The sequence below is a fragment of the Lipotes vexillifer genome, unplaced genomic scaffold (genome assembly GCF_000442215.2).
Source record: "Lipotes vexillifer unplaced genomic scaffold, Lipotes_vexillifer_v1.1 scaffold178, whole genome shotgun sequence".
Lineage (NCBI taxonomy): Eukaryota > Metazoa > Chordata > Mammalia > Artiodactyla > Lipotidae > Lipotes > Lipotes vexillifer.
This window is the reverse complement of record NW_006775603.1, coordinates 4,835,352-4,851,682: the sequence shown is the minus strand read 5'-3', so window position 1 is coordinate 4,851,682 and position 16,331 is coordinate 4,835,352. Positions and strand designations below refer to the sequence as shown.

The window sequence follows — 16,331 nt, the reverse complement described above, 5'->3', positions numbered from 1 at the left end:
TCTGTACTTCCTGCTGAATTCACTATGAACCTAAAACCCCTCGAAAAAATAAAGTCTATTTAAAAAGAAAAAACAACAGGGATATTTCATGACATTGAAAGAGCAATAAAATGTTGGAAGCTGATCCAAATTTAGGATTATGACTATTTACCAAGAGACAAAAAAAAAAAAAAATGTGTGCTTGCAAGTTTTATAGGAAGGTACTGTTCAAACTACTCTGATAATTTTTTTTACAAAAATAAAACTTCCTCAGTGTTTCTAATATTTTACAGTGTACTGAATATTAGTTTTACTATTTCGTTCACTTACACATTTATAATGTGCTGACAAAATTCTTAAAGGTCATGGAAGAATAATTTTCCCCGTGATTACACACTTTCAACTTGAATAATTTCTACAGTCCCACACTACTGTGCAAGAACTGCCCATATAAACAAGCCATTTATATAGAAATCTTCCAAGTAACTATATATTTAGATTATCCCAACCTATTTTAAAACATAACTATATTGGAACATCACATTTTAGTTCAATTTACCTGTTAATATTATTAATATTGAATAGTCTAATCTTAGTATGTCATGTTGTATCAGGAAACACATTAACAAAATAGGTGGCCTTATCAGAGGAAGGAGAATGTAGTTGAGAAGCAAAAAGTGGGGAGAGGTTGTGGGGAGAAAGAAAGAAAAGTCAAGTCCATCTAAGTGTGACCTTGTTGAAGGTGCTTCTTTCCTCCCAACAATGCTCTATGAAATTCAGGAAAAGGAAGTTAAATACTGTACACATTATTAAGGATTACACAGAAAAACAAAGTGTATTTCCCAAGGACCTTGCTTCTTTGGATTACATCTTCTTATCGTTGTTAGTGGCTGTTAAGAAATGACAATAGGTTATAAATGACTCTCATTTGCAAAGTGCTGAATCATGTCATCAAGGCAGTCTAAAGAAAAAACTTACCTTTCACAGAAGAAATTCAAGTAATACTCTAATGAAGGTAGAAACTTTTCTTCCCTCTTATGCACGTTCATTTTCCTCCACATAATTACATTCTGACAAACTTTACTGAAAACAGAATTTAGTAAAACTGATAGATAAAATGTTTATCTAAATTATGAAAACTGTAAGATAATCAGCCCCACTTGTTTACATATAATTATCATAATGCCAATAGAAAATGCAACCACAGCAGGTTTTATAAGGAAATATTTCAATCATAGCATCATCATAACCTTTAGGTCATCTTTTGTTCACTGAAAGAACAACACATTCCATTACCCCATCCTATATCTAAATTAAACATCTCCTCACTGAGCAAGTAAGCAAGTGTGAGAGAACATGAATTAATCAGAGCAGAAATGGAACTGCATATTATAATCAGAAAAATAACCATACCTTTTGGGAAGTTAAAACAATCAATTCCTTAATTTTATGGACCATTTAAGTGTCTTGCTTAAGGTCACACAAATGGAAACCAAGTCTCCTGATGCTCCTATCTAACCACTATACAATAACACCAATAACTAGGAGCAATATTAATGTTTCAACATAGATTATCTATTGGTATAAAGTTACAAGTCTATGTGGTGAGAAATACAGTTATGAAAACACATATATCTCCTATCTGTGTGTGACCTGTATCAACAAAAACATAAGTTGCTTCAGTCGGACAAGATACTACTCCAACAACTGTGGCTTCATAGGCTCTTTACGGACAATGGATTATGATATTCACTGACATCAGTCCAATAAAGGGACTAATGAGAATACACCCAAAGTAATAAGTACTAGTTTACTGAGAAAGAGACGATATTAAGCACACAATAGCATCTCTTTTGTGCTCAATATTATGGGGTTTTTTTGGGGGGTCTTTGTTGCTGTGCGCAGGCTTTCTCTAGTTGTGCTGAGCTGGGGCTACTCTTGTGGTGCATGGGCTTCTCATTGCCATGGCTTCCCCTGTTGTGGAGCAGGGGCTCTAGGCACCTGGGCTTCAGTAGTTGCAGCACGTGGGCCCTAGAGTGCATGGGCTTCGGTAGTTGTGGCACACAGGCTCAGTAGTTGTGGCGCATGGGCTTAGTTGCTCCGCAGCATGTACGATCTTCCTGGACCAGGGGTCGAACCCGTGTCCCCTGCATTGGCAGGTGGATTCTTAACCACTGCACCACCAGTGAAGTCCTTCCATATTATGCATTTTTAAGGGTTAAAGGGATGAAAGTTTAGAAACTACTAAGGGTGCGAAAATACAACTTATGATCACAAATATTTTTATTATGCCAAAAACATAATATGGCATTCAGGGAGAACCCAACTACATTCATTAAAATAAAAATATGGATTTAACAACAACAACAAAACAGCCTATCATTGAAGACACATTAGTACAGGAAAGTTATGAGAAATCCATTATGTGATTTTTAGAATACTGTCAACATTTCACTAAGTGATTTGGGTACTGTGATGCAGAAGGAGGTGTTAATACTATTTGCAGGTCCCTTCAGCCCATTACACTAAAATGTGTTGAGTATATTCAATACACTTGCAAGACTGGCTAAGTCTACTGACTCATCAGCTTTCAGAGTCTACAGTATCTGAAGAATCAATGTAAGAGCTTCATTAGCCTTCTAAGTCGAGGATTATATTACCTTAAAAACTTAGGAAGTCAGGAGGTCTTGCAAGTATAATCTCCAAAAATTAACAAATCTTTGATTTATAAATAAGTTTATTTATAATAATATTTACATAATAAAACAAAACACATGAAACTCACAAGTTATACAAAGAAACTGATGTATAATAAAACAGCAATATAGACTGACAGGCAAAAATTTAAAGAAAGACTTAATAGTTAAATATCAAGTAGACAACTTTACCTCTTCTAAATTTCACTTTGTCACCCACACTGATTTGGAATTGAACAATGGCTCTCTTTAGGAGGTCCCATACTGGAAATTCTGCAAACTGCTAAGTTATATTTTGATAAGAATTTAAAGTTAATGACCTATTTCCATGCAGTACCTAATGCTGCCTTGAAATGAAGTCACATTCAGTCTGCTTTAAAGTGAAATAGCCTGTTAATCTGTTCTGCCAGGCTAGAAAAATGTCACCAATATTTTGCTGATGTGCGGAGATGTGGCAGGAATAAACTACTATTTAGAGAGTAAAGAGAACTGGAGCAGAAATGACTGGGCAACAGTTTCAAGAGAAGCAAAAGCCAGGAGAGGGAAATCAATGAAAACATGCACAAGAATAGGCAGAGTAATAGCACAGTTAGTGCAGTTGGGAAATGAACAGAAGGAATTAATCCATGGAGCAAGATAAGGGCTTCTTTAGTTACTATTCACTGGAAAACAACTTAGTGCCTAGCCAAACAAATTTGTTTTAACAGAAGTACTTGGGAGGACCTGGGGGTGTTAGTATATAGAATGCCACCTTTAAATTCATGTTGAGTTCTTGTTGACAATGGTGAACATCTGTCTCAAATAGCAATAAAATGAAAGCTACATAATCTATACAGCTGCATTCTTTAACATAATAAAAAAGAACTTCAAATGAGACGAGCAAAAACAAGACATAAGCATTGTCAAATAAGGCACATGTAAAAATCTACACATATTATCCAGTGAAAGACAATATATATATATATTTGGAGGTAGAAATAATTACAAAAATACTGACATTTCTAAAGCATTAGCGTATTTGTTACAAACAATCACCAACTAATCCCCATTCAGAAAACTGTTTTGTAAAATGATTATTTAACATCTTCAAGACTACGTATCTGTGGCTTTTTTTTTGAAATTTCACATGTGAGCATCTGGAGAATTCAGTTAGTGGCAAAAAAGTTGTCCATACTATGAGAAATGTAATATGGAAACTATAAAAAGTTATAAATGTTCATAAACCCCATGGTCATCATAATGTAAATGTCCTTGAGTGCACCAAGTTGATATTTCATCATCAGGAATTAACAATTCTTATTTCACAGGCCCATTGATGTTTTTAGTAATGTGGCTATATCTGCTGGCATACTCCCTTCGTCACCTGTAGGTCAGAAACTGGTGTTAAAATTCTGATAAAAATATTTTATGAAATGTATTTCTTCCCTCCAATTTTCTCTACTTTTGGTGAATTCTTAATAATCTTTCAAGGCCCAGTTTGATTCAGTGTCACTCCCTGTTAAAAATATTCCCGTATTCCTACATATGTTAGGGCAACTTCCTCTGTGCTTGTGTTCACATTGCCAGCACAGCAGTCTACAGCTTCTGTTTTTGATTTGACAGAGATATGCAGATATAGTTTGGATCATATCCTATTCATACAGCACAGTACTTACTCCTCAGGTTCACTAAATCAAAACATTTACCAAAAAATTCAACACAAGATGTAAAAGAGAATAAAAGAAAATATACAAAAAAAGAATTTTTTTATGTAACAATCTGAATAGTGAAAATAAAAGACAAAACTCCCAAATCCAACCAAACAGAAATCACTTCATCTACACTTATTTTCAGTCCAAAGATACAATCATTGCCTTAAAAAAATTGTTTTTTCAATTAAACAAGACCCCAGTATCTAGACACTTATCCAGGTGTCTCTCTCTCTCTCTCTCTCTCTGTCACCACAGAGACCCCAGTTACAGTCTAAACTTAAGAGACTACTTTTATCTACTCTTCTCCTTTCAGTAAAAAACATGATTAGGAACATAAACTCTCAGGGAATTCACTGACATGCTTGCCTCCAAGCTCGTCCACAGATTTGAAAATAGCCCATGAAATCCAAACTTAACATCAAATAAAAAACTCAAGACGCAGAAACAACTAGTCATACAATTAAAAAAAAACAAACCCTAATGTGTCATCTTTCTGGGGAAGCTGGGTGATAGGGTGAGAAGGACGCTTTTGTTTGCCCCTTAATATCTTAGGAATTTTGAACTATGTGAATTTATTTTATATATATATATATATAATTTAAACTTTCAAAACCTTAAAAATTATTCTCCTCAAAAAGATGGAGGAAATGGAGAGGATTCTCTTATTTGACAAATGTTTCTAGTACCCAACTGCTCTTTAATCTGAAATTATTCAATTTTTGAATAAATGCATTTTATTGCACTCTAGTGAAATGAGTATTTGGCTAGTCAAAATGAAATTAATATAAATGTGAGAGTTAATAACTTAATATTATGCTATGTACTTTAAATCTTTGGATTCATAAATATTACTTAGTAAGTAAATCATAAAATTGTAGATAAAACTATAGACCCAATTTTAATTTATTTCTGGGATATTTTGATGTCAGAGACAGAATTTTTCAAAATCAAAGTGTTTGTATCAGTTCTGGCAAAATGATCTTAGTTATTGTAGTACTTTCGAAGCAAGTCTGCTTGTCTTCTCCCACGCTATCCCTAAACTGCAAGCCAAGTTAAGGACTCAAACCATCTTTATTATCCCCTTGCTACTGCTAAGTTTATGGCTTTTCATATAAATAAAGTTTATGCTGACAAATAACTTACCTTCATCTACTGTGGTCATATCTTGTTCTAGTTTCAATTTCTGTTGATTAATTTTTAGCATGGATTCTTCGATTGTCCCTTGGCCTATTAATTTTATAACTAGTACTTCTCTAAGGAAAATACAAGATACGTCCATTGGTTACATAATATATAATTACTTAATATATATAAACGACATAACTCACCTTAGAATGCAATAAGAATAATTTGAAAATTGTTTAACAAATACATCCATAAATTTAAATTCTTTTATTCAAACTACTTGAGATTGACATTTTCTGAGCACGTCACTTTTAAACATCCTTTCCTATTGATTCAAGAGATGAGAAAAAGATATCTGTACTTTAAAATTACTGGTAGAACTGTATTACAAGAAACAGCTCTGGGCTGAGGTAAGGTATTCTATTTTTAAAAAGAACATGCTTTGCTTATCAGGTTCCAAGAAATAATTTAGTACAAAAAGTAAGGAAGTGTAGTAAAGTATAAAGATTACATGGGAGGTTTTAGTTCCACCTTTAAGTACTGATAAATATTTGGTTCATAAATGAACTTACCAATGTCTTTTGGAAATACAGTAAAATACTCCACAAAGAAAACACTGATTGTCTGCTGTTTACATGTGAGGACAGAGCTGAATTATAGGTATTTTCACCTCTTTATGTCCTGTGACCAATGTCTAATTTAACCTTCACCTAAAATACCTACAGCTCACATAATCTATTTCCTATGAGGTAACAAGGTAGCAATCGTATGCACATTACCCAGTCTATCTGGCTCTTACATGGTGTAACAAGCAAGTTACTAATTAGTAAGTACAAATTACTAATCTTTTTCAAAGGGGCTGGACCACTGGTAATACTTAGTTTTCATCTGCTGCATAACTACTTGGACTGGGGGTGGGAGGTGGTTTTCTTTTATTTACTTTTTTATTGTTTTGGCCACACCACATGGCTTGTGGGATCCTAGTTGCCTGACCAGGGCTGAACCTGCACCCTCGGCAGTGAAAGCACCTAGTCCTAACCACTGGACTGCCAGGGAAGTCCCTGTTGTAATTACTAGAATATGAAGAAATTACATGGTGGAGTTCATATTCAACACTGGTTGGTATAAAATACAGCGGAAGCCATGCTTTGCTGAAAATATAAAAACTAAGGCAGGACATCTGGCAGATCATATTCTAATGTTCTATACAAATTAAACTGGCATTTGATTACAAATAAATCTCAACTGCAAACACTTACTTAGTCTGGCCTACTCTATGGCATCTATCTTCTGCTTGTTTGTCATTGTAAGGGTTACAGTCAATATCGTGAAGTATAACAACATTTGCCGAAGTCAGGTTTATTCCTAGGCCACCAGCTTTTGTTGACAGCAGAAACACAAAGATATCCATATCGGTATTAAACTCGTCAATTAGATGAATCCTATAAGACAAATATGTTAGGTTAAATCTCACAAAAGGGTATATAATTAAAACTGAAAACAATCACTTCACATGGAAAATAAACTTGAAGATGTAAATACATGCTCTTGGCATTCTAGTTATTTTTCCTGTAGCTATTTTATTGAAAAGACCTATCCAGTTCACCAACTTCTTTTCTATACCATTTATCTCCCTACTAACTCTAACTATTCAGATGTGATTAACTGCTAAAGGACTGTTTTGTCCTTTTTTTAATGACTTCTGGCTTTTCTAAATTCTGCACACGGCTTTTCAATCTTTAACCTCAGAGTCTGCCAGCTGTGACTCATAGACAATATACCCGATGAACTAAGAATCTCAAAATCAAACTATAATGACGTATTCTCTTTTAGCAAGATTTCTTTTCTTACTCTAATGCAGGAGAAAAAAAAAAATTACTCTGGCTGCTAAAAAAAAAAAAACCCAAAGATACGATGCAGTTTAAACACACTAGAAAAAGCATTCCAACTAAGACAATCTTTTTAAACTTTGGGAATTAAAAAAGAAAACAAACAAAAAACCAAACTCAAACTTACTCAATTACCCTTAGTATACGAAAAGCCCAAGATTTTAAGATAACCTTGGTTTAAAGATAAAGTGTTTTAGACTTAAAATGATTTTTAAAGAGAAAACACAAATATATAATTCTAGTAGTTGTTTCAAAATATATTTGTATACGATTCAGACCAAAAATTAAGTTTTCTTCATCTTAAGTTAATGAATGATTTAAAGTAACCAAACGTAAGACTCGAAGCAATACAGTTCCATCAAATGCCCTAGACATTTCAGATTCTAACATTGACTCTTATTTGAGGGTAAGGTGGAGAGATTTTCTGAAACTCAAGTACCAACCTTTCAGAAATCTGAGTCTTCCCGTCTAATCTGAGGTACCTATGCTGATGATGTTTTAAGAGAACCTCTAAAATATCCAGCATCATGGTAAATTGGCTAAATAATACAACTCTATCACCCTGTGGAAATACATACATTAATTAGACACATAAAAAATAAAGTTATAAGTATCTAATGAAAAACTGCTTCTTTAATAATAATAATCATAGCTAAGGTAAGTTTCTTATTTTAGATTACATATAAGTAAATTATCTTCTAAACTTTGATCTAACATTTATTTTTAAGACTAATTAATGGGAATAGCTACTAAAAGTACTACTTAGATTGTGATCTTACAAATCTATTTCACATATAAATTGTAGTATTTTACATAGTATCAATATCTTCAAAATATTAATTTTGAAGCAATTATATAGATTGTCACCTATGAAATAATGACAATTAAAATTATTAAAATAAAACATCAATATAGATATATTCTACTAACTTCTGTTAGATGGAAGAAGAGTAATCAGGAAATTATATGCCCAAATATATCCAAAAAATGCTCAAACACCAGTTTCTAGAAGAATGTAGAACACAGGCTAAAGCTTCAAGAAAGTCAAATCATGCCAGAACTGTTTCAAAGAAGTTGAACTAACTGGGGAAACATATAAGGAGCAGTATTCTTCTTTAGTACCTTCTGTTTCAATTCAGACAAGATGCAGCCTAAAACTCGAAATTTTCCAGAATCTAAAATCAAGTCCATGTCTAACTGGAAGTTATTAATGTGTCGATACTGTTTACAAAGTACATGTAATTCAAAGTCTGTCATAACTTCCATATCTTCAAAGATCAGGTCAGGGTTAGCCTCACAATGTGTAGGTTCCTCAAAACAAAACAAAACAAAACAAAACAATATATACTTCAAAATGAAGATAATTTATAATATGATTAGAACAACCTAATACAATTGTTTACATCTGATAAAATATCTAAATCATAAAATATTTTAGTGCAACAGATTTACCAAAGAAAATTCATATGCATTTTTTTAGGTACAATAAAGGGGGGAAGTTCTTATTGTTTTAGAGATAACACACTGATAAATTTACAGATGAAATGTCTGGAATTTGGTCCAAAATGATGCTGGAGAGGATTCGAGGTGAAACAAGAGAGAGTAGTGTCATTCCGGATGATAACTGTAGAAAATGGGTGAAGGTTTCATATGCGTAGAAGATTTCATACAATTCTCTCTACTTTTACATGTCTGAAATTTTCCATAAGTTTAATATAAAAAATTTTAAAAAGGCAAATGGTTGCTTTAAACACAATGATCTGTAAGGAGAAATAGGGGTAGGTTAAGGGAGAATGAGGTAAAAATAGAGAGTAACAGCTAAAACTGTAGACAAAATACAATAAAGAAGAAATAAAATGAAAAAAATAAACGGAGAAAAATGACTCATAATCCAGGACATACAATCTGATGAATCTTTTTGGTGAAAAATAAATAAAAGAAGTGCATTATGGAAGTCCAGACCAGGAGCTGGCAAACTTTTTCTGTAAATATTTTAGGCTCTGTAGGCAAAATAATCTGTTTTGCAACTACTCCACTCTGCCCTCATACTGAGAAAGCAGTCACAGAAAACAAAGGAACAAAAGTGTGTGGCTGTGTTAGAACAAAACTTTATTTGTAGAAATAGCTATTGTCATATTTGGTCCTAAGGCCATAGTTGGCTGACTCTTGATGTAGACTGTCAGTCCTTCTTGGCTCTTATGTCCCCTAAATTATTTTGAACTCTGTGTTAAAAATGGTTTTCTTAAATACGTGATTAATTAATATGCTTACTAGGTTCAATGGTCTGATTTTTAGACTAACAATGAACCTCAGGTTTATTAGTGTTAATAAAGCTTAGTTTTAGCATAATACAAAATCCTTACCTTTAGCATAAGCTGAGACATTTCCTTGAGTTTTTCAGCTGTGTAATATTGGCGATGTAATAAAGGATGATTGGCCATTTTTCTCAATTGCATCATGACATTGCACATTTCTGTGTTTTTTTCTGTAACACATTAAAAACAACAACAAGCTGATAGCTGTTTGTTGAACTACATCTCAATGCAAACAAAAGGTTTTAAAACTATTTCTTCAAATGCCAACTAATTTTAAAAAATGAGCAAATCCCACTATCATAGGACTAAACAAAACACAGCCCTAGTATAGAATTATTTTTCATATAAAATTGTGAAAATCAGGTTATACCCATGTTATTGATAGATTTTTTCAATCTGTTGAAAAGACCCAAATAGAGTTGCTCCTGCTTCTCTGACATCGCACACAACTCAATTCGATCTTTCTTGGGGGGTAGCTGCTTGAGAACCTGTGAAAGGAAAACAGTTGAAGCACATCATTCAAATAAAGAAGAAAACAGATTTTAAAAAAACCAATCATAATAAAAATATGCAGATAAGAGTTACCTCTTCTTTTACTCTTCTGAGAATAAATGGTTTTATAATTTGTTTTGCATGTGCTATTCTCTCCTTTTCATATATACTTTGCTCATCTGCTGATTTCTAAGTAAAATAAGAACATGACCTTTTAAATTATTCATTTAAATGATCACAATAACAATATTACACAACATGAAAATCTCCCTCACTACAATCTGAGTTATTTCCCATAGAAACTCAATTCATTCTAGATGGACTTGAATTCTGGGCTGTAATATATTTCTTAAAGCTCCACATGTATTTTGAGGTTTTGTGACATGTAATCGTGTACTCCGCAGAGGTAATGAAATTGAACTGCACTAGGATGGTGTTCAGAAGTAATTAACTGATAAGTCATCACTGATTACATAGATAACTCTCTTGAAAAAATATGTGTGTGTTTAAGATAGTTTGCGTGGAGGGGAAGAGAGAGACAAGTAGAAGACTTGTATTTATTTGTGGAAAATGGTCCCAAAAGAAAGCTAGTGCAGGTCTACAGAAATGAGACGGTTCCTAGTCAAAACCTGTTAATTTTGGAGAAGAGAAATTTTATTCTAAGAAATCCTCCACATCCTATGATCTGCTAGGCCATCAAGTGGGATGGAATACATTAGTGAAAGTTAGAAAGGCAGTCAGTTTGCAGTAGAAGATTATCACAGAAAATTCTCACAGAATACATGTGATTTGGGTGTGTTAATCTATATTACCATTGCTGTACTGGAAAATGAGAGTTCTTGAAAACTACACTCTTACTTTTTCTAAGCAATAGGGAAAAAATTAACCAGATTTTCTTTGAAATAGGATTTCTTTATTGTGACTTTTAGAAATTGTTACTTTTTAATTTATGGAGTTTTAATTCAAAACGTATTTCCCAGTAGAGGAATTTTCTGGATATTCTACTTTTGCCCAGTTTTATAGTTTACCTATTAAAAAATGCTAATTTACCTAATTTTAATAAAGAAGATGGTAGCTCACATATTATATATCTGAGCTACCCACTAATTTAAAATTGTCGTTCTTCAGAAAATTAGGATACTAAAACCCAAAACTTTTAGACAATGATTATAGAAGCCACCAATTTATTTCCTATTGTATTCTGGCTGACTTCCCAACTCATCCGAACATAGGGATATCAACTACTTAAACTTATTTCATAGCATATATGCTACATGAAAACAAGAAAAAGAGATAAAATAGAAAAACGGTCCAGGTAAAACGCAAAGTAAGATAGTTGAGAAAAAAATACGAATTTATGCTTACTGTCTTAGAAGAAAACATTCTTCGTATTTCACTGGTGCTACTACTGAACATGTGCGGCATAACAAAATTCAACAGCGACATGAGTTCTAACAGGTTATTCTGCACAGGTGTGCCGGTGAGCAGCAAACGGTTATTTGCCTGTGAACAAAGGTAAATTTTAGATTAGTATTTTTTTTTTTTAAAGATCCACATCCTTCTTGTTCTCCCCATCAGTGAGGGAGAAAAAAATTAAAACCATTATTAGTAATATAACATTCTGTCATAAAAGATAAGTAATTTAGAAAAATTATCATATATTGTACTGTAAGGTAGAATGTGTAACACTAAGTCTCATTTTATTAAGTAGGTAACTTGTGTTCCCACATTACTTTTTGATGAGGCAATGGAAGAAGACAGATTATATCTGATATTCATAAAGTTTGTCCTACAGAACAAAGGTTGGCAAATTGAAGCTCATGAGCTAATGGTTTTACATTTTAAAAGCGTTGTTTAAAAAAAACCGAAAAAGCAAAGAACAAGTGACAGTAGCTGAATGGCCCACAAAGCATGAAATATTTACTTACCTGGTCCTTTACAGAAAAAGAATGCTGGTCCCTGATATAAAATACTATATATATTAAAATACATAATCTGAAATTTTATCATAATTGGACAAATTCACAGAACACTCTCTTACATTAATTGTCATAAGGTGCTGGTAGCGGATGGAGCCCATATTCTTCAGCATATGGCCCTCATCAAAAATTGCGTAATTCAATTTCAGCCGACGAAACAGACTACGATCATCAGAACTGCTGATTGCACAATTATACCTGTTGCCAAAGAAAAAACAATCTCTAAGATCATACCTTTAAGAGCATGGACTCGTGAGACTTAATGTTTTGACAAATTATTTTTATGTATATATTTCTAATAGCCAGTAGCTAAAAGATAACACTAGACACAGTTGGTACTCAAATAAATATTGATGTACTTATATCCAAAATTATTGATGTACATGTAACCAAGTTACAAAAGCTGCAATATGCAGTTAAAAGACAATTCATATGTTATAATGTAATTAGACAACTTCTACCCATCTAGGAAGAGGCCAATTTGGGTACAATTTATATGTAACCTACAATTATTATACACTTTGCTTTATGAACTGTTATATTTTAAGAAGCAGTAGAAAAAACAACATGAAGCTAAGACATTTCTGTTAAGAACATAACACCATTTTATTAAACTAGTAGACTGAAACCAAGAAATAACAGTTAACAGCAGCTAACAAGACTATATATGAAAATGGAGTCCATTTTACTAAGAAAAGATGAATTTTGGATGAATTCTTTTAATCATGACCTCCTATAGAATTAACAAAAGACTGCTATCATGGTATTATACACCAAACTGAAAAATGCCTGAATCTTCAACATAACTCATTCTATTGCTTTCGTTGCATAGTTCTTAGCATAAACTCTCCTTTATTTTACTACTAATATTTTTTAAACATTTTTTAAAAATTTAGGTGGATGTACAAAATTATTTTTCCAAAAAATTTTTTTCTCAATACTTACGTGGTCACGATTACATTGTATTCTTCGTATCTACTATGAATGTTATATCTAATCTGTTTACGTTCTTCTTGAGAACCTAGAATTTAAAAATGACACACACACACTGATTGTATTTATTGTACTTTACTGTATGCTAAGATTTTAAAGAGGTCTCCAAAGTTAAAAGCATAATGACATATTCTTACCATAGTAACAGAGCACCTTTAAAGTGGGACACCATAAATTAACTTCCCTTAGCCAGTTATCTATGAAACAAAAGAGATATTACTCGCACCTGCTACAACAGGTAGATGTGTGCACTGAAATGAACACTAAAGTCTGAGAAGTTCTACCCAGAAATTATTTTTATAAAATACTAGAAGATAATTTTTAAAAATCACAGACTTCACAATTTTACTCTTGATGATTAAAATGACTCTGAGATTTTGAGGTGGCATCAAAATGAAGAGCAGAGGGACAACCATTATATTTACAGGTGATTACTGATTTCCAATTTAAAGAGGATTTTTTTTTTTTGGTACATTCTCACATACATTCTCTTACTCTAGTCTACATTCAATCGAGAAAGAATGAAAGAGTAATTTGAGTGGGGATAAACTGCATACATTCTTTGTTAATAAATGTTTAATTATAAATTCAAAAGTGTTTCTCTTAAATTACTCATTAAAACAACTTAAAAGTATTATGAAAACAAATGATCTTTTCAAATGGTACATGATCTATAGTAATTTATAGATAATCTATATAATAAGCTGAATAACTGACTTATATTGGAGTTATTTTCTTTAAAATGACTTCCAGTATAATCAAACACACATATGCAAAGGGGTGAAAAGTGTAAGGAAACCAAAGAAATGAATATTCACCTTCACAAACTAAGAAATCTCACACATAAACACACACACACACACACACACACACACACACACACACGGTTTTTCTTCCCCTTGTATAAAATACTACTGAGTCAAGTAAAGTTGTCCACAGTATTACAAACCTATAGTTGATGCTGGAACAACAATCAAATGAGGACCTTTATTACCCTCCTGATAGAGGTACGCTAGGAATGCAATCGCTTGAATAGTTTTTCCCAGGCCCTAAAACGAAAAGTTTAAAAGACAATATACTAGATTTAAAAACAAACAAAAAACCCAAATAAATATTGGGAAAACGAAAGGAAAAAGAATATTTTTGGTTTTATTTATTTATGATTCCCCATGCAACTCTATGAGAATTTCTACTATATTCTTAGTTCTCAATAACACATAAAAACAGATCATAATCTCCAAGTGATACTACAACTTAGTTAAGAGTAGGAATGTATTTTAACTGCTAGTCAATATGTAATACACATTGATATAGAAGACCTCTGCTTGCATATAAAGGATATAATTTTGGTAACTGTTACTATAAAGCAACTATTTAATACACACTGGCTGGATGGAGAATGATGTTCCAATGACTAACTGGAGTGGAACATATACCTATCCTATTACCCAGCAATTTTACTCCTAAAAATATATTCAAGAGATATGAGAGCATATGTCCACAAAAAGACTTGGGTAAGAATATCGATGCAGATTTACTATAATAGCCACGCACTGGAAATAATCTAAATTGCCATCAACAGGAGAACGGATAAACAAATTGTAGCATATTTATACTGTGAACTACCATAAGCCAATAAAAAAAAACAAAAAACAAACTACTGATACATGTAAGAAGAGGATGAATCTTAGTAACTTTATTATGCACCAAATGAACCAGAAACAAACAGTATATACTGTATGGATCTATTTAAAGTTCAAAATCAGAAAAAAATTATTCTATAGTCATAGGTGTCAGAATAGTAGTGGTGGTAATGACTGAAAAGGAGCATGAGGGAACTTTCTGGGATGATGGAAATGTTTATGTCACATACAGTCAGATGGGTGTACATATATGTAAAAAGTCACTAAGCTGAGCATTTGTGCATTTTATTTCAAGTAAATTATACATCAATAAAGTATTGCATTAAAAAAAAAAAAGGCTCCTGAGGAAATGTAGCTCCTTAGGAGAGCTAAACATTGCCAACTGTTAGGAAGTGAATTGCCTCCAACCCCAAACATGTTGAAGCCCTAACTCCCAATGTTGGGATTTATTTGGAGATAGAGCCTCTAAAGAGATAAGTAAAGTTAAATAGGGTCACAAGGGTAGGGACCCAACTTCTATCATAAAAGAAGAGATGGATGTATCTAGAGAAAAATCCATGTGAGGACACAGCAAGGTGTCCATCTGCAAACCAAACAGAGTAGCCTCAAGAGAAACCAAACCTGCCAACACCTTGATTTTAGACTTCCAGCCTCCAGAACTGTGAGAAATAAATTTCTGTTGTTTAAGCCACACTGTCTTTAGTATTTTGTTAGGGAAGCCCTAGCAGACACTACCTTATCATAAATATTGTACTTTACAGGTTACAAAAACAGTTTCACATAATATACCTCATGTGATACCAAATATAATCTTATGATACAGGAATTACCTATATTTTATTAATATTGGCTCTGAGAGATTAGGTCACTTGGTAAGGATTACACAGCCCACGAAAGGCAAATTTGGTACCCAGAACCCATATTTGATTTCCAAGTCCAGTTTCCACAACTGTACTTACTCTATATTCTATATGTAATTTCTAACTATTTTGAAATTCTGCATATATTATTCACTTTTCTATTAGATAAACAGCATCTCTGTTTTAACGACAGTATGAGGTATGTGTGGAAACTGCCTTGATAAACTAAAGATTATTTTACTAGAAGCTAGCTAGAGAACAAGGATTATTATCTTTGTTAATTTTTATTTTGGAAATCTAATACACAATGTAATACATATATTCAATAAACATTTTCTCCATTGAACACTACTCATTTTTAATAAACACTTTTTAAAAAGCATAGCTGGAGGACGGAAGGTAAAGGTTAGATTAAAGGTCAAGTTTCTACATGACAATACTTGGACTATTGGCTCTAATGAACTTCCTAAGCTTACCTTCAAGCAAAATGTGATCTGGAAAAGAACGGAAACTCAGAAACATCTAATAAAAGTAAAATGACTGAAATGATGGTGATGATAAACGTGTAGATTTATTTACTAACAAGGACAGGTATCTATGATAAATTTTAAAGGGAGCTATAGAAAAGCACATGTAGTAAAATCTCTTTTAATATGACATATATATGTA

At 32.7% G+C, this 16,331-nt stretch overlaps 1 protein-coding gene across 3 annotated transcripts in view; it reads right to left on the bottom strand.

Annotated features, from left to right (window-relative positions):
• Window positions 1-2,244: 2,244 nt before the first annotated feature.
• SMARCAD1 (SNF2 related chromatin remodeling ATPase with DExD box 1) overlaps window positions 2,245-16,331 on the bottom strand; it is a 70,518-nt gene continuing 56,431 nt past the window's right edge. For 2 of the 3 annotated variants that reach the window (XM_007450022.1, XM_007450024.1), the window contains 13 exons: window positions 14,109-14,208; window positions 13,297-13,356; window positions 13,112-13,187; window positions 12,229-12,364; window positions 11,553-11,690; window positions 10,281-10,376; window positions 10,066-10,183; window positions 9,744-9,865; window positions 8,503-8,691; window positions 7,824-7,942; window positions 6,751-6,933; window positions 5,510-5,619; window positions 2,245-4,038 (listed from right to left, as the gene is read on the bottom strand). In XM_007450022.1, coding sequence (XP_007450084.1) covers window positions 3,977-4,038; window positions 5,510-5,619; window positions 6,751-6,933; window positions 7,824-7,942; window positions 8,503-8,691; window positions 9,744-9,865; window positions 10,066-10,183; window positions 10,281-10,376; window positions 11,553-11,690; window positions 12,229-12,364; window positions 13,112-13,187; window positions 13,297-13,356; window positions 14,109-14,208 — 1,509 coding nt within the window. In that variant the 3' untranslated portion in view covers window positions 2,245-3,976. The remainder of the gene's footprint in view (window positions 4,039-5,509; window positions 5,620-6,750; window positions 6,934-7,823; window positions 7,943-8,502; window positions 8,692-9,743; window positions 9,866-10,065; window positions 10,184-10,280; window positions 10,377-11,552; window positions 11,691-12,228; window positions 12,365-13,111; window positions 13,188-13,296; window positions 13,357-14,108; window positions 14,209-16,331) is intronic. The other variant, XM_007450023.1, reaches the window with a different exon arrangement.